Source organism: Glycine max, chromosome 16 (assembly GCF_000004515.6).
Source record: "Glycine max cultivar Williams 82 chromosome 16, Glycine_max_v4.0, whole genome shotgun sequence".
In the NCBI taxonomy this organism is placed as follows: Eukaryota; Viridiplantae; Streptophyta; class Magnoliopsida; order Fabales; family Fabaceae; genus Glycine; species Glycine max.
The window spans coordinates 37,760,989-37,786,523 of record NC_038252.2 but is presented as its reverse complement, the minus strand read 5'-3'; the positions used below and the strand labels follow the sequence as shown (position 1 = coordinate 37,786,523).

General features: G+C 31.9%; 1 protein-coding gene across 1 annotated transcript; it reads left to right on the top strand.

The window, feature by feature from the left end:
- The first annotated feature begins 1,677 nt into the window (after positions 1 to 1,677).
- Positions 1,678 to 25,133, top strand: LOC100785556 (uncharacterized). Its single transcript, XM_041010415.1, has 25 exons — positions 1,678 to 1,834; positions 2,501 to 2,950; positions 3,499 to 3,690; positions 3,783 to 3,881; positions 5,596 to 5,733; positions 6,746 to 6,988; positions 7,443 to 7,709; positions 7,959 to 8,104; positions 8,209 to 8,286; positions 8,853 to 8,982; positions 9,341 to 9,587; positions 9,769 to 9,931; positions 10,688 to 10,781; positions 16,007 to 16,531; positions 17,962 to 18,153; positions 18,262 to 18,360; positions 18,940 to 19,077; positions 20,149 to 20,397; positions 20,832 to 21,086; positions 21,391 to 21,536; positions 23,266 to 23,343; positions 23,622 to 23,751; positions 24,098 to 24,344; positions 24,477 to 24,639; positions 24,859 to 25,133. The coding sequence occupies exons 2-25, from the start codon at positions 2,516 to 2,518 to the stop codon at positions 24,977 to 24,979; spliced, it is 4,575 nt and encodes a 1,524-aa protein (XP_040866349.1). The 5' UTR covers positions 1,678 to 1,834; positions 2,501 to 2,515; the 3' UTR covers positions 24,980 to 25,133.
- The last annotated feature ends 402 nt before the right edge of the window (positions 25,134 to 25,535 follow it).

Here is a 25,535-nt window from a genome sequence, read left to right as displayed (position 1 = left end):
TATTACCGTTCCTCTTTGAAAAATTATGACCACTTTTTTTTTTTATAAAGTGTATGTGACCACCTTTGTTAGTTATGGAGTACCAAGGAAAGTTATCGACAAGTCATAAAATTTAAATTTAAATCTTGGTCTCAAAAGGAAAAAAAATGTTGATAATTTTGTTGCTACAAGTTAATGTAAAAACATTTACATGATTAATTAACTATTAAAAAATCACGTTAGGTATATATGTTTCATCACGTAAGAAACTATTGGATTTAAGTTGGGTTCCAAAGTTTTCCATAGTTTTCATGTGAAAAAATTTAATGAGAGAAGATCCGTGTCTTGAATTTTTAAGTAATTTTTATGTTTTTCTTTTAGTCTCAACATTAGTTGGGTTTCATAGTTTTCATGTAAAAAAATCTAATGAGAGAAGATCCCTGTCTTGAATTTTTAAGTAATTTTCATATTTTCTTTCCCAACATTAGTTGGGTTTCATAGTTTTCATATAAAAAAATCTAATGAGAGAAGATCCATATCTTGAATCAACCAAAGAAAGTTCAAAATCATGTTTCAAACTTGAAAATGGTCAATTTTTCAAAAAAAGATCAATGTGCTATAAAATAATTACTTAAGAGACCATTTTATAACTTTTAATTAGAGATCAAATTGAAACCTAAAATAAAGTTAAGAGATCACGTGACTAATTTAGCTTTTTTATTATAAGCTATCGTTGCTTAAAGAAGGAATGAAGCTTAATTTTAAGCAATCTAATATGACAAAAAGATCTTTTCCAATGGCGTAAAAAATTAAGCAATGATATCTTAAAATAAACAATTTGTTAAGTAATTTGGATTGGAGATATTCTAAGAATAACAAATATTGATTATTAAATTCAATCATTAATGGTCAAAGTTAAAAATATAAATATTATGTGACATTTTTTCTAAATTATAATTTTTTAAAATTATCATTTCATGATAAATAAATTTGTTTTTGACAATTCATGTAAGATTATTTTCTTAGGCATATCGAGTAACTTTATTAGGTAAAGTATATTTTATTAAAAGGTTGACAAATATTCTTATATATTTAAAAATGTAAATTTTATGTTAAATTAAATTTATTTAATAAAGTATTGAATAATTTTTATATTTTATAAAAAGTTGTAGGCTTGATCTATTCAATAGAAACTTTTAGTTTATCAATTATATTAATAAAATTGAACACCTATAAAAAATGATTGACTAGAGTAACTTGCTAAACTTAAATATTTAGCTAGTTGGGTTTCCATTCAGTTCAGGCATACGCAGTGTTTGACCAGAATGAGAGCTTTCGACAATATATATATATATATATATATATATATATATATATATATATATATATATATATATATAGGCATAGCCCAAGGGAAGTGTTAATCTGATCACTGCAGGTATAACCAGGGCTGCCAACAACTGTGTCACTGACCTTGTCCCAATCTCAACTGAAACAAAACAACCACCCTTTTCTGCAAAGTAGTATCTATCAATGTTTGTTTCCTCTTTCTTACTTCATCAAATCCTTAGAGAGAACAAAACAAAGTAAGGACAAATAGAAAAATGAAAAAGTAAACCAAAGGCTTTTATATTGTGTTTTTAATTCCAAACAATTCACACAAATGCTGCAAGTTGCAACAGATCATCACACTCAACGAGAATTCCAATTCTCTTTCACAATCTCATATTACAACTGTTCAACCTTACAACTCCACATTGGTATTTATTTCCACCCCTCCCCCCAAAATGATCAACAAGCTTTCAAAAATGCATAACTTGATGGGTTGACTTTTTACTTAGAAAGCTTTAAAGTGGTATTACTACTGTTTATGGTCGTACCTTTGTTGTTTTACTTTATTATTGCTTGTTTAAGCATCGCCTTGTTGCTATGGCACAGCATGTATGCGTGTGTGTGTGTGTGTTAATTTTGGACACAAGCACTGATGCATGAGAAGGTATGAAAGGCTTAGATGTGCTGTGTTTATTAACTCTGCACACCACAGAAACTACAGGTTGGAATTTGGATGGTACATGTATCTGAATGATTTTGTATCATTAATATAGGTCAATGGATGTTTAATTGGATTCTGCATAAAACTCATCGATATACCAAACGTGAATCACTCGCAACTGCTTATATATAGTCACTTTTAACATCCCCCATCCTCGCTATCTTATTTTTGTTTTTTAGTTTTGAAAAAGTGAGTTTGTCATCAGGAAAAAAATTTGCAGTCAGTTGAGATATGGTTAAGAATTAACATAGACTATAAGTGCAAGAAAGAATACTAGTTCCCTTACGGTACATTAAGTTCTATCTGGCTTTGTCATTGGTGAAAAGTGTTTGGCCTTTTTGAATAAGTTACATACTATCTTGTAATTTATATTCTCTCCTTTCATGTTTCAAGGTAAATTGAAATATTGGATTTTAAAATTGTTATTATTCATAAATATATGTATTGAATGTTTGTAAAAAATTACAGAATTATCAAGGAAGCATGGCTAATTTTGAAGACCGTGAGCTGCTGATGATGTCAGAAACAGATGCACAATCATATGATGAAACTTTGCACTCTAAATTCCAAAGGCTTTTATCCAGGACACAAAGTGCATCAGTTTCTATTCCCATGGAGTCATATGAGAGAAAAACTAGTATTGTGGGACATAGTGGTTCACTCTATGCTAATGCTACACCAGGAACTGATAATCTCTTGCAGCATAGTATAGTTGTAACAGGAAACAAAACAGAGGAGAGCAAGACAGATAAATTTGCTACTTTCATCAGCACAGATAAATTTGATAGTAAAAATGAACATTTACTGATATCCGGACAACTGGGAATTTGTAATGATCCTTATTGTACTACTTGTCCTACTTACTTCGAGGCTTCTCAGCTAAGAAATCCAAAAGCTTCAATTCTATCTGATCCCAAGGTGTCTGTCTTTCTTCCTATAATAGGTTACGTTTCAGTTGCCATTAATTACATGGTACATAGTTAAAAAAATAATTCTAGATATGTGTTTTTGTGCTACAGATGTCTAATTGGAATTTGTGCTACCCAACACTGACCACATACCTCTATTTATAAGTATTATTAACAACTACCATATGGTCCTTTTTTACCTTTCTCTTTGTACATTACAAGAAACCACTGTTAACCCTCAAGACTTTCATTGGTACTATAATATTAACAAAATTCTTATATTCATGGAAGCATTTTGTTCTTTTAACTGTTAAAACTACTGCCATTGTCTTTTTCATTGTTCATTTAGAGGGGCAATAGAAGTATTGCCAATTAACAATTTCAAGATGTCTCATTATTTTATCTAATACTCATTTTCCATAGGCTCCCACAAACTTTTCTTTATCATTATACTTGATCTTGTAACCTTTGTAACCTTTTCCACTTCCTTTTGTAGACATTTATCATTTACAATCACTTTCGCATAACCAATTGTGCTTCTGTTTTCAATGTTTACAGTTCCACAATGCTCTTTATGGGGATGCCAAGGGTTTCGCTAGAAAACTTTTTTCCTTCTGTTCTTCTTTTGTTCCTGGAGTTATGAACCCTCACTCTAAATTCATACAACATTGGAACAAGGTTCTCGCCACTTTTTGCTTGGTTGCAATTTTTGTGGATCCATTATTTTTCTTCTTACTCTATGTTCGTCAGGTATGAAGATGATTATTTGTCTTTTATAGGTTCTAATGACATATCTTTCCTTGCAACTATGTGAAAACTTAATTTGCATTTTTTCTGTGCAGGATTTTAATTGCATAGTTGTCAACTGGAAATTGACAAAAGCACTTGTTATAGTTAGAAGCATGAATGACTTCATATATTGTCTTAACATTCTTCTCCAGGTAACATCCCAATAACCACCTTTTTAGAAGTTGCCCCCTCCCATTCCCCTTTGCTCTTAATGTTTGCAAATCCATATAGTCATAGAATGATACTTTTTTTTTTAGTTTGAAAAATATCTTCAAGTTCTTTCCTTGGCAGCATGTTTCTATTATTCAATGTTATTGGTTTTGAGAAGATAAATATTCTGATGAATGTATGTCAGAAGAGTTTTCTACTATCAAATTAACAGATTTTAGGCTAATAAAATCCAGCCCAAAGGATATTTGTACTATTCAAGGAAATTTTTCCTATTCCTTTCTGTAAGTATGTTTGACAACTTGTTGAGTTGCCAACCACTCTCACTACAACCTTTGAGACAATTGTTAATCTATAAATTGCAGAGGATTGTACCCTAGAGGCCTAGAGCATTTATTTATTTTTGGTGAATAGTATTTAATTGGGTTAACTAAGTTTTTAGTCCCTAAACTTTTTTGAAATTTGGTGTTTAGTCTTTAAATTTTTGTTTAACTAGTCAAGGTCCCCCTTTTTTCCATTAGGGTTTTTAGTCCCTAAATTTTTGTTTCACTGGTCAAGGTCCCTCAACTTTTTTTTCATTAAGGTATTAGTCCTTAAAGTTTTGAAAAATTTTGTTTTTAGTCCTTGAAATCTCATTAAATAAATAAAAATAATGGGTTCAAACTTTTGTTTAACAACAAAAAACTGAAATTTCTAAAATTTTAGGGACCTTAATTAGTCAAACAAAAGTTTAGGGATTAAAAACCAAATTTTAAAAAAGTTTAGACACTAAAAACTTAATTAACCCTATTTAATTTACTGACAAAGAAGTCACATAGAGTCAACCAACTTGTATAAAATGAATTGGAATAGAAAAATGAATAATTGACTTATGATAAATAGATTAGGCTATAACCTTATCAGTAGTATTTAGTATTGTATTTTGTACTTACATGTATTTGACTTTGTTAATGTTCAGTAGTCAGGTCTGAAAGTTTTCTAGGTGAGGAAATGACAGAAACTATGGTAAAATTAGACAAAATAGAAAAATAAAATTTATTTCTTTTTAGCTAAAAAAAATTTAAATTAAAATTGGATAAGTGAATCATTTTTTCAGTCAATCATTCATTGAATGATAAATCACTACAAGTGATCGAGATACGTGATTTAAATAACAGAAAATCAAATATTTTAAAAGTGTATGTAAAATGACTGGAAAAGTGGAAACAGGAAATATATGCAACTGAACTTAAAGTTTGTATTATGAATTTCTCAGATTTTGAGTACAGGAATCACAATGGTTTTACAGTAGAGTGGTAGCTGTAGGCCACTTATAACAGAAACCTGTTCTGTTACTAGTGATTCTGTTCTGTAACACAATCCTAACCTCTAACTAACAATTAAGCATATTAAACATGTGCAGTAATTCAGAAATGAACAGCAACAACTATATGAGATACTCATAGTCTATTAAGGTCAAACTGAAAAAAAGGCATCCTGAACCTTCATATGGTTGTTTGGGTTATATCATCATCTATAATATTAAGTAGTGTCACATTGTTGATGTGTATCTTGCTTTGTTATTATTTAGTAGTTCAGATCAGAAGGGGGAAATGTGAATGTGTCCTCAATCCTAAATATGGTGGCTAAGTTCTTAAGTCTACTTTGCTCCCTTTTCATAATTTAAGGCTTATATAACTCCAAGTTGCCTTGTTACAGTTTAGGTTGGCTTTTGTTTCTCCTGAGTCGAGGGTGGTTGGTGCTGGAGATTTAGTTGACCATCCAAAGAAAATTGCTCTTCGTTACCTGAAGGGTTATTTTCTTATTGACTTATTTGTTGTATTTCCTCTTCCTCAGGTAAATTTCTTCCCATTTACATTTTTTCCTTGTTTATTATTATTTTTTTTTTGCTCTTTCCAACTTAGTATTTAAGATGTCTATCAGTATTTTTCTCCCGATTCCTAATGTGAATTATGAAATATGCAAACTTAACAATTGAACATGATTATTTGTTTTATATTTTCTCTCCCGTTCCTGGACATTTTCTAGTCATCTTGTGCAATATATGTTCTTGTCACAGCTAAATTATCAGTTGTATTGTATCTCCGACATATAAGGAAACATGAAGGTCCTTGATGTTGCCATTAATTTTGATTTTATTTTTTTTTAGATTTTTATGTGTTGGACTATAGAGATTCAGTTTATATGGTCCCCCCCCCCCCCCCCCCCCCCCCAACCAAAACTGGGATGAGGGTTTCCTATAAGTTTGAGGTTTCAATATCAATTTAGTTATGATATGTTTCTCCTAAATAAATAAGGCATACATGGGAGAAGCTGTATACTATGATAGAATCTATAACAGTTACTGTTGCAAGAGCCAATTGTATAAAAACTTATAGCTATTACATGCATGCACATAAATAATTTTATCTCTCCTGCTTGCAAAAACTCTTGTCAAAAGAATAGGAGCAATGACTAATGAGCATCAATTTCTTGACAACTAGTCATAAGGCCTTTCATACCTTTTTAGGAATCAATTATCCTAAAATTTTAACCTGTTATTTCTAGCCTAGAAATGTATTTTTATTACAACAACTCTCATGCTGTGACAAATGCTTAAGTGGGTAGATTCGTGCTGCCTTATTTGTATCTTTATAAACTGCTGCTGGTTCTTTGCATCATTTTTAGTTTGAACTGAGCCAAAATGGTTTCTCCTTTTGGTGTGTCATTTTGACGAATAAAATATCCTTGGATGTGACCATGTGATTGAGAACAAATAGGTGGCAATACAAGGAACGGGTTCCATAAAGAATGGTTTTGTATACTCGCAAAACTCCTTGTGATGACATATATATTGAAATATATGCAGGTAATGTTATTGTCTGTCCTACCAAATTCCTTGAGGGGAGCAAATTATGCTAAAAATGTCCTGCGTGCAGCGATCCTAGTACAATATATTCCCAGATTATTCAGGTTTCTGCCTATGCTGTTTGGCCAATCTCCTGCAGGATTCATATTTGAGTCAGCATGGGCAAATTTCATAATAAACCTTCTTATTTTTATGCTAGCTAGCCATGTTGTTGGCTCTTGCTGGTACCTCTTTGCACTACAGGTGAGCGAAAATGGAATTTGATGCTTATTTCAAAAGTACTAATTTTCTTCCTCACTAAAATTTCATATTGCACCATAAGTTCCACCTTCATTCAGGATGAGGTGAGCACCAATATTTTTTTAGTAGTATAAGCTACAAACTGCTTGCCTGCTATCAAGTCCGGTTAAGAACAGAAAGAGAAGGCATAACAATATGTTAAATTGTTAATGTACTGAGATTTATAGGAAGGATGAAGTGCTTTGAAAATATTATATCAGTATGTCATAGGAAATTTTGTATTTACTGCAGTATTGGGAATGAAATTAAAATATCAAAGATTCAAAGTTATGTTTCCTTGTATGCTTTGAAGATGAGTGATTCAATTACAATCTGGGATTCAATTTATTAAATGAAGGTTAACAACTTAACATTCAATTTGCTAACTTTCTTCTTTTCTCTCCCCCCTTACTTCCAGAGGGTTAATCAATGTTTTCGAAATGCATGCCATACTTCTAATATACCTGGATGCCTGACATTCATTGATTGTGGACATAGCCATAATGGACACAATCAGCCTGGTCTATCATCAAACCAGTGGAACAACCATATAGATGCTATTGCGTGTTGGAATTCCTCTTCCGGTGGTTCTTTTGCTTACGGGATTTACGCCAATGCTGTACCTCTTACTACACAAACAGACATGGTCATCAAATACATATATGCTCTATTTTGGGGATTACAGGTATGCACTTCGTTCTAAATTGTTTTGTTCTCTTAGTAGTAATTTTGTGCACAATATAGAGGGAGGATCACATGACACTGGTGTAAAAATTTGATGCACCTACACCAATCAATAACTCAATGTAGAAAAAAAATGGTTTACTAGCTCAATGTTAATCGCCATTTGAACACTCTTGAAAACTAAAACTAGTTAATGCACATGAATGGTTTAATACCTCTAACAACTATACCCAGTGTGATCTTTATACAGCAAATCAGTACTCTGGCTGGTAACCAAACACCTAGCGATTTTGTGTGGGAAGTCCTTTTTACTATGGCCATCGTGGGATTGGGACTTTTTCTTTTTGCACTTCTCATTGGAAACATACAGAACTTTCTTCAAGGTCTTGGACGGAGGTAGAATTTATCTAATACTGCTAGTTTTAAGCAAACTTTGATGGTCAAGTGGTAATGTGTTCGGTGTTGTAACACACTTGATTTATTTTCTTCCTTCTCCACAGGAGGCTAGAAATGCAACTTAGAAGCCGTGATGTTGAGCAATGGATGAGTCATCGGCGCTTACCCGAATACCTAAGAAGGTATAAATTTTTATCATTCTTTTCATGAATCTAGTCAAGATTCAAGGGAGTATTTGCCTATTTCTTGACTCTAGTCATTGATTGTTAACTCCCATCTCCTCTCACAACTCCCTTTCTTGACAATGTGTTATGGCCCCAAAACTGAGCTGTTACAAGTTATACCAACTTATACACATTTTAGCCAGGCAAGCTTAAGCATCACAAACATACTTGGCAAAATGATTTCCAGACTGTACTTTCAAATTTATAGAAATTTCAGTAGAGTCTCCTTTAAAATTCAGCAAGTCCAAAATAACGAACACTTGTAAAAATGTATTCACCTACCAAATCAACATATGATCAATCACTCTGTACGTTAACCCTGCAACAAATGAAAAATAGTTGTTGAGAACATCTTATTGGCCAGTGATGTAGACAATATATACACATATGAATAGCTACCAAGTATTGTAAAGTATAGAACATCTATAGGCCTAAATTTTCAGAAATTGTATGTTTACTGTTTGTCATATGAAATAATGGACCAAACGAATGTAAAAGTGATAAATGATATGTTTGTCCTGCAGGAAAGTACGAGAGGCTGAACGGTATAGTTGGACCGCAACAAGGGGGGTGAATGAAGCAGTGCTAATGGAGAATTTTCCAGAAGATCTCCAAGTGGACATAAGACGCCATCTCTTCAAATTTGTTAAGAAAGTAAGCACTAGAATATCTGTGGCATAGATGACTAGTAATGATTACCCCAATTATCATGCTTACACCTTAAATGGATTGCAAGTAAGCAGTTTAGATCTTAAGTATACTTCCAAATCTCATCCAATCTCTTTCATTCTAAATTTTGTTTTTCTTTGGTCTCTATTTTTAACCTGCTAAAATTAGATGCAAGTTTAAATATGAAAACAATTTTGAAGGCAAAGCTTTATGCATCTTCATAAGGAATCTATGTATTAAAGGCTAACTGTGTGAACAATCATGAAAAATATATGCATTTAATTTACTTTTATTTCTCTCTACCAATTTGTGTCCATAACATGAGGATATAAAATATCTTCAGGTTCGGATTTTTGCTCTGATGGATGAGCCTATATTAGATGCCATTTGCACGAGATTAAGACAGTCGACATACATCAAAGGAAGTAGAATTTTGAGTCATGGTGCTGTGGTAGACAAGATGCTATTCGTGGTGCGTGGTAAATTGGAGAGCATTGGAGAAGATGGAACTAGGATTCCTTTATCTGAAGGGGATGCTTGTGGTGAAGAACTCCTAACGTGGTATCTTGAGCATTCTTCAGTGAGCACGGGTATAGCAATACTTTCTTGTTTTTGTTTTTCACATGTATCCGCCTTCAGAGACAATCTTGTTCAAGACGTTGTAGCAATACAATGCAATGGAAAAATGCCTGATGACTAAACATTCTAAATTAGAGGTCAAAAGGAATAAGATTATAGCAGCATGGTTCATCAATTTGTTTTTTCCTTCAGATGGAAGAAGAGTTAGGCTTCCAGGACAGAGGCTGCTTAGCAACAGGACAGTAAGATGCTTAACAAATGTGGAAGCACTTTCACTCCGAGCTGCAAACCTTGAAGAAGTCACAATCCTTTTCACAAGATTCTTGCGTAGTTTGCGTGTTCAAGGAGCCTTAAGGTCATTCCCTTGTCTAGTATCTATCTATATTTATGATTCAGCATAATCTTCTCAGCAAAAACAGCATAGGCAGAAACCTGAATAATCAGGAGATTCCCTTGTCCTGTAATTCTGATTCTTTATAATAAGAGATATAATTTTCTTCTCATATATAAATGTACTTATAATACTAAAAAGAAAAAGTTAAGTGGTAGGGGGACTTAAACCCCTCATCCTAACTGCCCTTCTCTTACATGAAATTTTTTGTAAAGATAGAACTGTGATTGTGCCTATTACTGAAAAGATATCTCTTATCATAAAGAATCAGAATGAAAGGAGAGATCCTAACCACCCTGATTACAAAATAAGTATAAGGGTAAGATAGGGAGAAAACAAACGACAATGAAATCAAATCAGATGTGAATAATCTTACCTCTGCAGGGGAATCACCTTTTGTAGGTCTCAAATCCGAAACCTGTTTAAAGGGACCGAATCCAATTCTATTTGAACCAATAACTTCTTGTTGTTGATATCTGATGTTGATGTTAACTACCTAAATCTTATAGAATCCTTATTTGAAATCTGAGTTTAAAATAAAGGCACATATAACTGTCAACATGTATTATATCTTTAAGTTGACCTCTATGTTTTGTGGTTGTTATGCTTGTCCTGTGCTGCCCGGCCTGCACCATAGTGCGTGTAAAATGCACCCTTGAGATCTGGTTTGATTCTTTGAATTCCATGGCAAACAATAGTTTAATAATTGTGTTATTTTAGGTATGAATCACCCTATTGGAGATCCCTTGCAGCAATCCGCATTCAGGTTGCATGGAGATACAGGAAGAAACGACTAAGTCATGCTGATTCCTCTCTTCAAGATTAAACATTGAGGTTGTGAGTTGTGCAGTTATGTATGATTTGGTATAATGTTTTGTATGCAGTTCAACAAAAATGTTTAGCATCCGAAAAAGAATGAAAGGAGAAATAGTATTTATCTAATGGCTTAAATATATTTTTCCCTTTTTTTGTTGTGTTGAGTTTCTAATAAAACAATAATTTTATTTTTTGTCCTTGATACTTATTTTTAATTTTTGATAAATTACCGGATTATGTATCTAGTCCATGATAATTTTTTTCAATTTGTTGTTAGTTAGAAATAAAATAAAATTCACTAATTTATTAGAAAGTAAACAAAAAATACGATAATTTATCAATGATTAAAATAAAATATTAAGGATAAAAAATAAAATTGTTTTATCAAAAACTCAATACAAAATAAAAAAATTATTAAAAAACAAACACAAAAATTTAATATTTATTAGAGATCAAAAACATATTTAAATATTATCTAAAATATCCCTTAAAAATGAGCACATGTACAGAACCTTACTTTGAAACAATCTCTTCTCAACTGTCAAAATGAAATACATTCCAAACATACATACCACTCTTCTTCATCTTGAAATAGTACAATACTAATTAATTAGCGGTGAAAAAAAATTGTACATGTTTTCATGATATCATGCACTTGCAGGGATCAAATAGTCATTTTTAAGCAATAAGAATTTATATCCCGATATTATTTATACTAATATTTTAACCTTTGCATGGAACAAAATAAATTTTTACTTTTTATTACTAAAATTTATAATAAATATTTTTAAACATATAAATTAAATTTTAGATTTATGATAAATAAAACAATGTGTGTTTTTGATCGTTGAGAAATGGCTTGATTTTGGGCCAAGCCCATTAGAGAACTAAAGAGGTAATTCCTTCCTGCACATTCGGATTTGATTCCTGCACCTTTTTAACCTTACAAAATGTAATTTCACGTTATGAAATAGCTTTTTCTGGAATGTAGTCAGAATTTAAATTTTTATATTCTGGATTGACTAATCTGTAATGTAAATTACATTCTGGATTAGGGTGCAAGAAGAAGTCCGAAGGTGCAGGAAGCGATTGCCAACTAAAGATTGGGACGTGAAAAATAGTTAGAAGTGATAGCAAAAGTTGGAGAAAACCACAAAGCCTCATTATTTCCTAAAAAGACAATTGATATTTATACCTCTCACTTTACTAACATATCTCTTTTTTTAACATATTTTTCAAAAATATCCTGCTTCTAATTTTTAGAATGTGTTGAAATTTGAACATTTCAAAAAATACTTTTTGAATGGGTTAAAAATTTAGCATATTTTGTAAAGTTTTCGAAAGCTAATTTTCAAGGAGAAAAAAATGGGGCCTGTAAAAGGATAGCCTTTGCACTGTTAAGGATAGACCATGACAATGACATTGCAGTTGCAAGAAATCCAGTAGTGGAAATTTTATTTCTCAACTGAAGGAGCAATATCACTAATAGATGAAATATGACTTTGGTGATTACTTCACTTGGAAGGTTTGTCATCATCATGATTGAAGTGTCAATGCATCCATGTGATTCATATTTTACTGATTTCTATTAGAATCTCATGATTTCATTTTTTTTTTTGCTAGGGTTTCTTTTAAAGAAATCCAGAAATTAAGTATATTAGCATATTACAAAGGCAAAACAACTTAAGGAAATTGTTTCCTTTTTTTTCTTCTTCTAAAAATTAGCTTTCGGAAGGTACTAAATAATGATCAATTTACACAATGGCCGAAATTGTTATTTATTCTTTTAACCAATTACTTTCATTTACAACTTTATTTATCGCTCTCAGTTCTGGTCATTTACAACACTTCCCTTTACCGCATTTCCATATGAGTAAGTAGCCTACTTAAGCAGTAAAAAAAAAAGATCTATTTTAGCCAAACATTAGTTCACAATTGTTAGAAAGCTCTTAGACACAACACTTTTTCAAACACGCTTTTTATTATTATTGAAACTTATTAAAATTATAAATTTTTGTGGATCTTATTTTTATTTAATAAATCTTTTTTATAATTTTATAATATTTAATAATAATATATTAATAAAAATATAACTTAAATATGATTTTGCTATCTGTAAGTTCATATTTTTCAATTTTGGTCCCTAAGTTTTTTTGTTTATTTTAATTATTGTAAATTTGTGTTTTTTTTTAGTTTTAGTTCCATTAACATTTCAATTTGTTTTTATTTTTAGTCCATGTAAGTTCACGCTTAGAACCAAAATTAAAAAAACTTAAAATAAGCAAAATATTTTATAGAATTAGAATTAGAAAATACAAACTTATCATGATTAAAAATAAACAAAAAAATTTACAAAACCAAAATTAAAAAAAAAACACAACTTAAAAAAAAACATATCAAATTAAAAGAGAAATTTGTTAAGACTTATGTTCTAAACAATGCAAATTGCAAGACGTGAAGGACTCTCATTGTTGAACAGAAAAGGTGTCACACCTCACTGATGAGTTTCCTTTTAGTTTATCTTTGAACTTTATTAGGAGTTTGTTTCAAATGGAGACAAAATGTGGAACAATTATTATAGCTAGCTGCTCGCATACTTCACATGCTTACAGCTCATTGAATGGGAACAATATTTAATTTGATCAAACATGTCTCATTGCATCAAAACGTTACAAAATGCTGAAAATTATATGTGAAATCTCTTTGCACCATGACCAAAGGGAAAAACCTACACCACCAGATACATTCCCAGTACTCCTCACTATTCCAATCTATCAATTTTTTTTTTAATGTATTTCTGTACATAAAATTTTCTAATAAATTACAAATTCATTATTTATAATTTTGTTTACTGTTCACTAAACAAAAACTGTTTGTACATTTATATTATTATTTGCAATTTTGTTATGTTAAAAGCAGTAATATATATAAAACATGCTTCATTAAATTAAATGTAATATCTTGCATTGGAGTCAAACTAGAATTCTTACACTGTTGGTTGATTCCTACTGTATACATATTGTTCTTTTTGTTGCATTTTCCAATTTTCATTTTCTGACTCTACTACTTGAGAGACTCCAATTGTCAAGCACAAATTTGCCCTTGAATTATTATAATTTGGTCAACCTCGAAGTTGAGGTGAGGAGAGCGAGATTTTATTTTATTTTTTAAGAACTTTTTTTGAATGAAATCAGTCAATAAAACAAACTTTGTTTATGTATGATTTTACCATTACCATTATTCATAGCATATAAAAATGATGATATTACGTCAACGTTCTGAGCATGTTTTGACCAAATATTTTGTGGTTACAATATTTAAAATGTGTAAACCATTGAAATAACGTCACTCGCCCAATGCATTAATTTAAGAGGTGAGGATTATTCAAAGGCTTGAATCCGCAACAAAGATATTAAAGATTGCAATGAGGAAAATGCATGGTAGTGCAGTAGTAAAAGTTTTGAATGATTGTCCTCTTTCTGTGTTTCGTGCAATGAATGCAAAGGCGCAATTTATTACGTTCCGCACGGTACGATATTTTGGCTCCATGTTGTGATGAGTTGTGTGCTCAGATTAATGTACAAAAATTAAACGTACTTTTTTAACGATATATGTTTGGAGATAGTCACTTAAAAATAAAATGACTCGTTTATGAATTAATCAAAACCTGGCTTTCAAATACAGACGTCTACTAGTATTTTAGCTTATTACAATAAATTTTTATTTTATATAATTAAAATTTATAACAAATATATGCTTTTAAATATAAAATTATTATATTATAATTGAAATTTATGAGAAATAAATATTTTTAAATAAAAAATTATATTTATATTTATGATGAAAAGTCTATATTGTGATATAAGATTATGTTCCACTATTGACGATTTATTTAATTTTTTTTAACCTAAGTATTTTTTATCTAAAAATTAATTACTAATTTTTTGAGGGATTGAGATTTATTTAAGGGATTTTTCTTTTTCAACATATATTTTTATATAATTTAAAACTACAAATAAAAAAGATGGATAGAAAGAGATAAGAAAATATATTTTCCTAAAAATGATTTTTTATAAACAAAATAAGTCGTAAAAAATATTCTTATTCAATATAAGTATTTTAATTTATATACTAGGAAGATTTCTAAGAAATCTTATTAATGTTTTTTTATGAAAATGAATATATATATATATATTGGTTTTATATATAGATAATTATATTTTTTTTATAAAAACAACTTTATTACTTAAAATGAAAGGGTTACTTAAAATATGAACACACGTACAGGTTTTAAATGACTTGTCTGTTCAAGGTAAAACATACGACACGCACTGACAATTTCAATTATCTCACAAGTGACTTAGTCAATGACTCAAAGTCTTCCTCTTCACAATTTTCTCTCTCTCACGTGGTTGTTGGTATTTTTATGTTTATATGTACTACTTTCACACTTCGTTTTCTTTATCTTCTTAACTCGACTTCACTTTCCTTCATGATCACCAAGCTCCCCAAAATGCATTCTTCAACTTGAATTCTTGGTGGGGTTTTCACTGATAATTCAATTCCTCTTTCTGGGTTTGTTTCCTCTCTTGCTTCTCTTTATTATTGTTCCTTCTTAATGGCGTTTTTTTTATAACTTGGGCTCATTAGTCATTGCATTATACTGGAATTCTTCAACTGATTCATAACCCCAGTTGTAATTCTACACAAGTCATAGTTTATAGTGCTTCATATTGTTAATAATTTGGTGATTATGTGTTAAATTTCAAGTTAAACACCAGCAGTCAACCACTGATGCGTGTATAGGCAAGGAACTGTTAACACTGTCGTTAAAACTACGATGGTCCATAAATTTCAATAATTGTATTGTTGGTTTAGGTCAATGGATGTGTAATTCGTTACTTCCTTTTAAGATAATGGGATTTGTTACTTTTCTCTTGATACAAGTTGCACTTGTTAGTTGTTACCTTTTGACTTCAATTACATGCTGCATAGCCAAATTGGACTCTCAGCCACTTGAGAACAATGATCTTCCTCCTGATGGTGCATTGAGTTCCATTTGACTTTGTCACTTAGGAACAAATATAGTCCTTGGCTTTTCATTTACTGTTTTTTTAATTTATGCTTTCCCCTTTCAAGTTGTGAGCTAAATTGGATTGTTTTTCTTTTAAATTGCTGATATGGTGCAGAAATGTATATATTGATGTTTTGTTAGTTTCATAAAAATTGGAGAATCATCAAGGAAACATGGCTCATTTTGAAAAAGATGAGGTGCCAATGCTGTCAGAAACACATGCTCGACTATCTGATGAAGTTGTGGATTCTAATTTCCGGAGGCTTGTATCTAGGACACGAAGTGCTTCAATTTCTATTCCTATGGCCTCCTTGGAATCATATGAGAAAGAAACTAATCTTGTAGGACATACTGGTCCACTTCGCAGTGTGAGAAAAACCCCCTTTGTGCAGATGAGTGGTCCACTGTATGCTACCAATGGAACTGGAAATCTTTCACGACAGAATATAGTTGCGACAGGAACCAAAGTAGTGGAGAGCAAGACAGAAAAGTTTTCTACTTTTGATGGCACGAATGAAAATCGTTGGGATAATGACTATGATAGAAAGAATGAGCACTTAATGAGGTCTGGGCAACTGGGAATGTGTAATGATCCTTGTTGTACTACTTGCCCCTCTTATGTCAAGGCTTCTCAACCAAGAACCCGGAAAACTTCAGCTATATTTGATCCCAAGGTGCTTTTCTTCCAGAAATAGACTGTTATTTCTCCTTAAATTTAAGAAAACATTGACTTCTATGTTTTGAAGTTGACTTTAATTATATGCTGCTAAGCCAAAAATTTTATCATGTTGATGTGATTTTGCACTATACAATCATCTTTATTCTGACCATAGTCTGGAGTTCACGTAGAGGATTTTACCGACCTAATAATTTATAGACATTTAATTGAACTATGTTGTAACTTTGTGCTCTTAAGTAGCATTTAATTTTCACATTTATGCATAGCTTCACTTTTATGTTCAGTTATTATCAATCAATAAAATGAGTATACTTTTCTAGTAATATAATCATGGCTTTTTGCCCTTCTACATCATCTCATATATTTATGTTACACATCAAAATGTTGAATGATATTTTTGTGAAAAGCTCTCTGTTTCAATTGCTATTTACTTAGATCTACATTCAAGATAAAAGATTGTGGATTTAGTGTCCTAAGACCCATTTAGCTTCAAGGTTCTAAAGTTTTCCTGCTATGTAATTTTGTTCTATCAGAAGTAGCCACTGTTGTAGAAAATTCAGAAAATTTTAAAAAAATAAATTAAAACTATACATTGTTTAATGTGCAGTCTGTAACTTAATTCCTAATTTTTTTAAACACTCATTTGACTATGCTTTTCTACTATGAATATGGGATTCTAAACAGGTTACATGCTCCTACATGTTTATTATTTTTTTTAAAAAAATACAGTTGGCAAAGAACGAAACTAATTTCTGGGGAATAACTTATTCTCTAAGTTGAAGGTACCACTCTGATCATGTGAACTAGCATTTCCTACTGGATGTATATTTCTTGTGGAGTTTTTCTGTTCTTTTGAACTTGAGTTGGTTTAAGTATTTGAAAAATATATTGACAATGCACAACATTGACCATAGACCTTTATTTGTTTGAATTATTAATTTGATCACTATTGTTTTAGTCAAGTTCTATGTATTCCCTATATTTCAAATTCTTTTAAAAAATTCCCTATATTTTTCAAATGTTGAGAATTTTCTTTCCATTAGTTTAGTTTGTTCCATATTTGGAGATGGACCTCTTTGCCTCGCTTTAAAATTCCAAAGGCTTTTTACATTTTTTAGGTACATATACATTACAATAGATCACTCTCTTAAAATTAAAAAAACTATATTCAAGATGAACTATTTATATTGTTCCTTTTGTTGATATCATTGCCTACTATAGGGGAAATAGAAGTATTGTCAATTAGACAATTTCAATCTTTTTCATTATTTATGCAACACTTACATTCTGAAGGCTACTATCACAAACTTTTCTGTATCCTTATACTTGATCTTGTGACCTTTTCCATTTCCTTTTGTAGACATTTTTCTTCTGTCACTTTCACGTAACCAAATGCACTTCTGTTCATGTTTTGAATGTTTGCAGTTCCACAATAATCTTTATGGGGATGCCAAGGGTTTTGGAAGAAAACTTTATTCCTTCTGCTCTCGATATGTTCTTGGAGTTATGAATCCTCATAATAAATTTCTACAACGATGGAACAAGATTTTGGCCATTTTTTGCTTGGTGGCAATTTTTGTTGATCCATTATTTTTCTTCTTAATCTATGTGAAGAAGGTGTGATTATTTTCCTTTTATTTAATTAAGTCTTCGTAGGTATAGAAACTAGTCTTTCCCTACTATTATTTTTTGCAATTTTACATTTTTACCATTCATTATGTGCAGAATGAAAAATGTATTGCTATCAATCAGACAATGACAACAACACTTGTTTTATTTAGAAGCATTAATGATTTGATATATTTCTTTAACATTCTTCTCCAGGTAATTTCTCAATAACTACCTTTTTAGAAAATCCTCCATTCCCTTATGTTTTATTTATGCTAACCTATATGTTAATATAATGATGTCATATTGTACTTGAATTATATGATAAGATCCTTCCTTGTCAACAAGTTTTTATTATTCAATTTTTCTGGTTTTGAGAGGGTAAATATACCGACAAATGTATTTTAAAAGAATTTCTTAGCAACAGAATAACAGGGTTTAGGTTTTCCGTTGCATCATACATAAATACTACCCCCGTTCCTAAATATAAGACTCTTTTAACTAATTCACATCCTTTAAGAAAGTTGGTTAATTTAGTTAGTAGCATTAAATTTGTTAGCAATTTGTAATGTTTAGCAAACTGGAAGAGAAAAATGGAATGATTAATTGACTCAGATGATATGGAATGCTGGACTTCAACCTTCTTGATAATATATTGCTGCATCTCATTGTATTTGTGTATGTCTTACTTTGTTTTTATATAATTAGTTCAGGTCAAAAGGAAAAGAAAAGTGCATGTATCCTGAATCTTAAATAAGTTTTTTGAGTTTCTAAGTCTTTTTTGCTTCTTTACAGTTTAAGTTGGCTTATGTTTCTCCTGAGTCAACGGTAGTAGGTGCTGGAGATTTAGTTGACCATCCCAAGAAAATTGCTCTTAATTATCTGAAGGGTTATTTTTTCATCGACCTATTTGTTGTATTGCCTCTTCCTCAGGTAAACTTCTTAACATCTCCCTTTTTTGCTTTGTGGAAACTTTCTTTATATAATTTCCTTGGCTGAGTTTGTTCATTGTAACTTAGTATTTTGGGTATTCACTTTTATGTACCACAAAAAACGAAGTTTATGATGTGAATTATGAGACGTACCAGCCTTACAATTGCACATGAATGCTTATCAATATTTTGCCTCTAGTCATATTGTGTGATATCTGTTCGGTTGAATTTTAAGCGGTTTTCTATCTTTGATTCACTTGAAAACATGGAGGTCTTTGATGTTGTCATATGATTTCTTTCGAAATATCAGTTTTTAGTTGTGATATCCTTATTCAAAATAAATAAGGAGTGCTTGGCATGAGCTATTAAGTTTTCTATAATAGAATCTATTGTAATTGCTGCTGTCAAGTGCCTTCACATTAATAGTTTACATCTCTCACAAACTCTGCATGCAAAAACTCTTTCTCCTTGAAGCATACAAATGCCAAAGGCCTACTTATTTTGTAATGAAATTGAAATTAAATTAGAACATGAGAGCATTGGGGATCTATCTTCTACAATTAGTCATAAAGGCTATGATACCTTGTTACCAACCAATTACTTTTAAGCATACAAATTCCAAAGGCCCGCTTATTTTGAGTTGAAATTGAATTTAATTAAGAAAACAGAATTGAGGGATCTATCTTTTATAATTAGTCATAAAGGCTATGATACCTTGTTAACAATCAATTACCTTAAAAGCCTAAGCTGCTATTTGTAGGCTAGAAATTATTTTTATAGCAGAGTAATGCTTACAAACTCTGAAGATTTTTGTTGTCATTTTTCTATCTTTATCTTTATAAACTGTTTATTGTTCTATATCATCTTGTTCAAATTGAAATGAGCCACAGTGATTGAACCTTTTATTGTGTTCTGATGAATTAATAGTCTGTGGACAATGAACATGAACATATACTTGAGATCAAGCAGGCAGCAGGGGAAGGAAAGGGTTTTCGATCTGTGAAAAAGACTAATGGTTTATTTTGTACTCTTCAAATTCCTTGTCATGACATGTGTAGTGAAATATTTGCAGATAATGATATTATTTGTCCTACCAAAGTACCTGGGATTATCAGGAGCTAATTATGCTAAAAATCTTCTGCGTGCTGCCATCCTTGTGCAGTATTTTCCCAGATTATTCAGATTTCTGCCTCTGCTAATTGGCCAGTCTCCTACAGGATTCATATTTGAGTCAGCCTGGGCAAATTTCATTATAAATCTTCTCATTTTTATGCTATCTGGCCATGTTGTTGGTTCTGGCTGGTACCTCTTTGGTCTACAGGTGAGTAAAAATGATATTTGAAGCTTCATTTTCAAAAAATACAAAATTTCTTCCTCACTAAATTTTATAATTTTCTTTGAGTTCTCATGTTGCATGAAAAAGGAGGATAGATACCCTGCACAGAACAAAAGGAAAAAGCAGAAGAAAAGTTACTTGATTCACTTGAATGCTTCTGATTTTAATTTGGTTGTATATAATATGATAATATGTTACAAGAATTATAAGCAAAATAAACTACGATAGTAGTATGGTCTCAGAAATTTAATCTTTCTAATTCTTTTGTAATATTGATCATGAAATTCAACTATCAGAATTGTTATGTTTCCCTGGATGCTAGATGACCTGTTCAATTAGAACCACGAATGTGATTCTGTAAATGATGGGTAATATTAAATTGTTAACTTTCTCTTTTTCAATCCTCTTCCTTCTTCCAGAGGGTTAATCAATGCTTGCGAAATGCCTGCCGTGATTCTAATATTACTGGATGCTCAGCATTCATTGATTGTGGCTATGGCGCTGACGATGTATCTGGCCGGGCAGAAGTGTGGAACAACAATGTAAATGCCACTGCTTGTTTGAATTCAAGTTCTGATGCTTTTAAGTATGGGATCTATGTAAATGCTGTACCACTTACTATAGAAACTAGGGTGGTCCACAAATATGTATTTGCACTGTTTTGGGGATTCCAGGTATGCATTTCATTCTTTTCTCTTTTTGTTCCTTGAGTAGTAAAAGTGTACATCTATGAAGATTCAAATAAGCTTAATGAAGTGTATGCATATATATAGGGGGCACATATCAAGTGAGAGCATGAGATGAACTAATATTGACCATTCAATCTTACATGGATGGTTAAGATTAATTCCTCTAATCTCTGACACCCTCACCTGATATATGCCTGTGTGTGTTGAGATCTAAGAAGCACAAACACTTGTAAATAGTGGTTTTTAATATGATATCCCTTAACAATTATACCTTTGTGATCTTTGATAGCAAATCAGTACCCTGGCTGGTAATCAAACCCCAAGCTATTTTGTGTGGGAAGTACTTTTTACAATGGCCATCATAGGATTGGGACTCTTGCTTTTTGCACTTCTCATTGGAAATATACAGAACTTTCTGCAGGCTCTTGGACGCAGGTAGAACTTTTTGATTTTATTTGTTGTGCCCCTTGATTGTTGATGACAATATTGCTCTTAATGCATGTTTGGAAATGAATAATAATATTTTTTCCCCTCAAGCTTTCTCAAAAAGCTAGAGAAATAAGCATTTGTTTCTTCAAAATAAGTTGAATAAATCACACCAAAAATTTATTTCCCATGAAATAAACTTCTCTTTACCATTCCTTTCATTTGAAAATTTAAAAATAATGCAGATGGATGGATGGCATCCATTCTATTAAGTGTAACTGTATCAAACTATAAGTTTTAAATCCTTGGCATCGGCTTGTCTTTTAAGTTGACAATGCTGGTCATTTTAAAAACCACGAGGTAGTTAAAGGATATACATAGATCTTTGGCCTTGACTATGTGGATACCTTTTCCCTTGTGGCTAAAATCACTTGGGTTTGCCTTTTTCATGCCATAATTTCCATTTATCATGGGTCTCTCTATCAAGTGGACATTAAAAATGCCTTCTTACATAATTTGCTGGGAAAAGTTTACATGGAGCAACCCCCTGAATTCACTACCACTGGCTCTCGCCTCATTTGTCAATTGTGACATTCATGTTCTCTCCATGGTTTGAAACAGTCCCCTTGGGCTTCATCCATTCTCCTGCAGGTCATTGCATTTGTCTTGTACTCTATGCTGATGAGATTGTCAACTCTAGTGATGGTGAGACTGGTATCTAGCATCTCAAAGAGCATGCCTCTCATAAATTTCAGATAAAAAGATTTGGGTCCTTTTAAATATTTCTTGAGAATTGAGGTAGCCTAGTCACATTTTGGTTTGTTATTACTCAACATGAGTATGCATTGGACTTCGAGGAGATTAGTATGCTTGGCTGTTGTCATTGTGATACTCCTATGGATTGTAATGTCAAGCTTCTTCCAGGTTAGGGAGAATCATAGAAAGACACAAGAAGGTATTGGTTCCTGGTAGGAAAACTTATTTTTCTCATTGTCACTAGACACGACATCACCTTCGCTGCAATTTGGTGAATTAGTTTCTAAATGCCCCTCGTGACATTCTCAGACAAAAGAGTTACTTCTGAATATTGTGTTCTTGTTGGAGGAAATTGAATCTCATGGAGGAGCAAGAAGCAAGACCTAGTTGAAAGATCCGTTGTAAAGTTGAATATCATGCTATGGCAACAATTGTGTGTGAGCTTACATGGCTTAGGCAACTATTGCATTCACTACTCCAATGCCACAACTAAAATTGGGGGACATCCAAGAGATGAAGCTTATCTACAACAATCTAGATGCACTTCATATTGCATCAAACTCAGTCTTCCATGAGAGGACCAAACACATAGAGATCAATTGTAGCTTTCCAAAGAAATCACAACTGTTAACTCTAGTGATCAACCGACTGATATGTTCACCAAGTCTCTTATGTTCTTAGGTTGAATATATTTGTAACAAACTTAGCACAGTTGACATATATGTTCTGCCTTGAAAGGGAAGGGGGGTGGTGTTAAGTAAAATATTTTACACATGGTTATATTAGAATAGATATATGTTAATATTTGTATGATAGTCATTAATTAGGAATATTATTTGTATTTATGACTAATTCCCTTTCTACTATAATATATAATTACAAACAAAACACATGTGTAGCTTTATGACACAACATTCATATATCCTTCTTTTCTGTAAGGGTCATATTGTGCTTGATATTTTTTTTTCCATCACACTTACAGGAGGCTAGAAATGCAACTTAGAGGTCGTGATGTTGAGCAATGGATGAGCCACCGTCGCTTACCCGAAGATCTAAGAAGGTATAGGAGATGTTCTCATTCTTTTCAAAATCACAACATCCACATTTTCAAAAAGTTATGTCTATGGTTGATTCAATTCATTGCTTGTTAACTCCCCACCTCTTCCTACAACTCCTTTTCTTGAAAAAGTACATGTACTGGGAAAAATAGACTAGTTACTGTTTGGATTAGAGTCTTTCTTTAATAACCAACTCCATTTAATCACTACGTAGGTTCTATGTTACATGTTTTGGATCACACATATTGTACAACTGATAAGTATTATATCTTCCATGTAGGAGAGTACGTCATGCTGAACGGTATAGTTGGGCAGCAACAAGAGGAGTGAATGAAGAAATACTTCTGGAGAATATGCAGGAAGATCTCCAGACAGACATAAGACGTCATCTCTTCAAATTTGTTAAAAAAGTATGCCCTAGAAAATTTGTGGCATAAATGACTAGTAATAATTAAAAAAATATATATTATGATTAATTATTTATGTGGAATTTAGTCTTCATATGTTAGGTGAACTTCGAAATCTATTCTCAGCCATGTTGTTTCTTTCAAAGTTCTGTTTTTCTTTAGGTGTTTTGTTTAACCACCTAGAATTAACTAGATGTTGAATATGAAAAATTGAAAACCATTTTGAAGCCAAAGCTTTATGCATATTCATTATGTAACCACACTGTGACTTGTCAAATGCCAAAGCATATCAACAAACCTGTAATTTCTGTTAAGATAATTTAATTTTCTGAGGATCTAAAAACTGCAGGTTCGAATCTTCGCCCTGATGGATGAGCCTATCTTAGATGCCATTTGTGAGAGACTAAAACAAAAGACATACATCAAAGGAAGTAAAGTTTTGAGTCAGGGGAGTCTTGTAGAGAAGATGGTCTTTGTTGTACGTGGGACATTGGAGAGCTTTGGGGATGATGGAACTATGGTTCCCTTATCTGAAGGGGATGCTTGTGGTGAAGAACTTCTGACATGGTATCTTGAGCATTCTTCTGTAAGCACAGGTATAACAATACTGGATACAATGATAACATGCCTGCTAAAGTGGAGGTTAGCAGAAGTTGCAATTTTCAGCAACTTGGCCTCGCTACAAATTCAGAAACATGGTTTACGAAAGTGTTTTCTCACCCTTGCAGATGGTAAAAAAGTAAGGGTTCAAGGACAGAGGTTGCTGAGCAACAGGACAGTAAGATGCTTAACAAACGTGGAGGCATTTTCACTTCGAGCTGCAGACCTTGAGGAACTGACAATTCTTTTCACAAGATTCTTGCGGAACCCTCATGTTCAAGGAGCACTAAGGTATTTCATTTCATTTCCACCTTGTATTTGGGTTTGTTTCAACTTACAAAAATGAATATCAATTGTATGTCTATTGTTCTCGACTTGTCAACATTGCACATAACCAAATCTATCCTTTTTCCTTGGTGGAAAATGACCTTGATATGCATGTTACATGCATGATTTCTGTTTTCCAAGCCATGGCTCTAACACAATGATTTGATAATTGTATTATGTTAGGTATGTATCACCTTACTGGAGATCCCTTGCAGCAAACCGTATTCAGGTTGCATGGAGATACAGGAAGAAGCGTCTAAGTCGTGCTAATACCTCGCAATCAGATCAAACATTGATTGCATAGATTGTCCTTAATATCTTATTAGCTAAACTTTGTCATAGGTTGTACGATTATAAAATATCTTTGATAGTTTCACTTATTTCCATGTACAAATGTTCCTTCTAAAAGGCATGTATTAAGCGTCAAGAACTTAATTAAAAAATTGAGAATTGGATAACTCGCCAGAAGCAGCCATGAATTTTAACATGAATCAGATGAGCAAGTTCCATTTCTTACTTCCCCTACATAATTGGTCCAACAAAATACATAAGAACAATAAACATAGAACTATTGTTGAGGAATCAGGAAGACAAACAATGACCATCTAATATCCTTTTAGAGTAGTAGTTGAAGATGCCAATGGCAGTTGACAACTAGAAGAACATGTTGAAAAGCAAACGAATAGTTCTTAATTGAGAACAAGCATCAAAGCACCCTCACATGATTTTTAGAGAAAATGTACCCGATATTTATTCTTCTTTTAAAGGAAGGGTTAAAATTTAAATTATATGAGCAAAATATAACTGTTGTTTTTTTAATAAGAGTAGGCAGAAATATTAAACAATAAAAGGGAGCATAA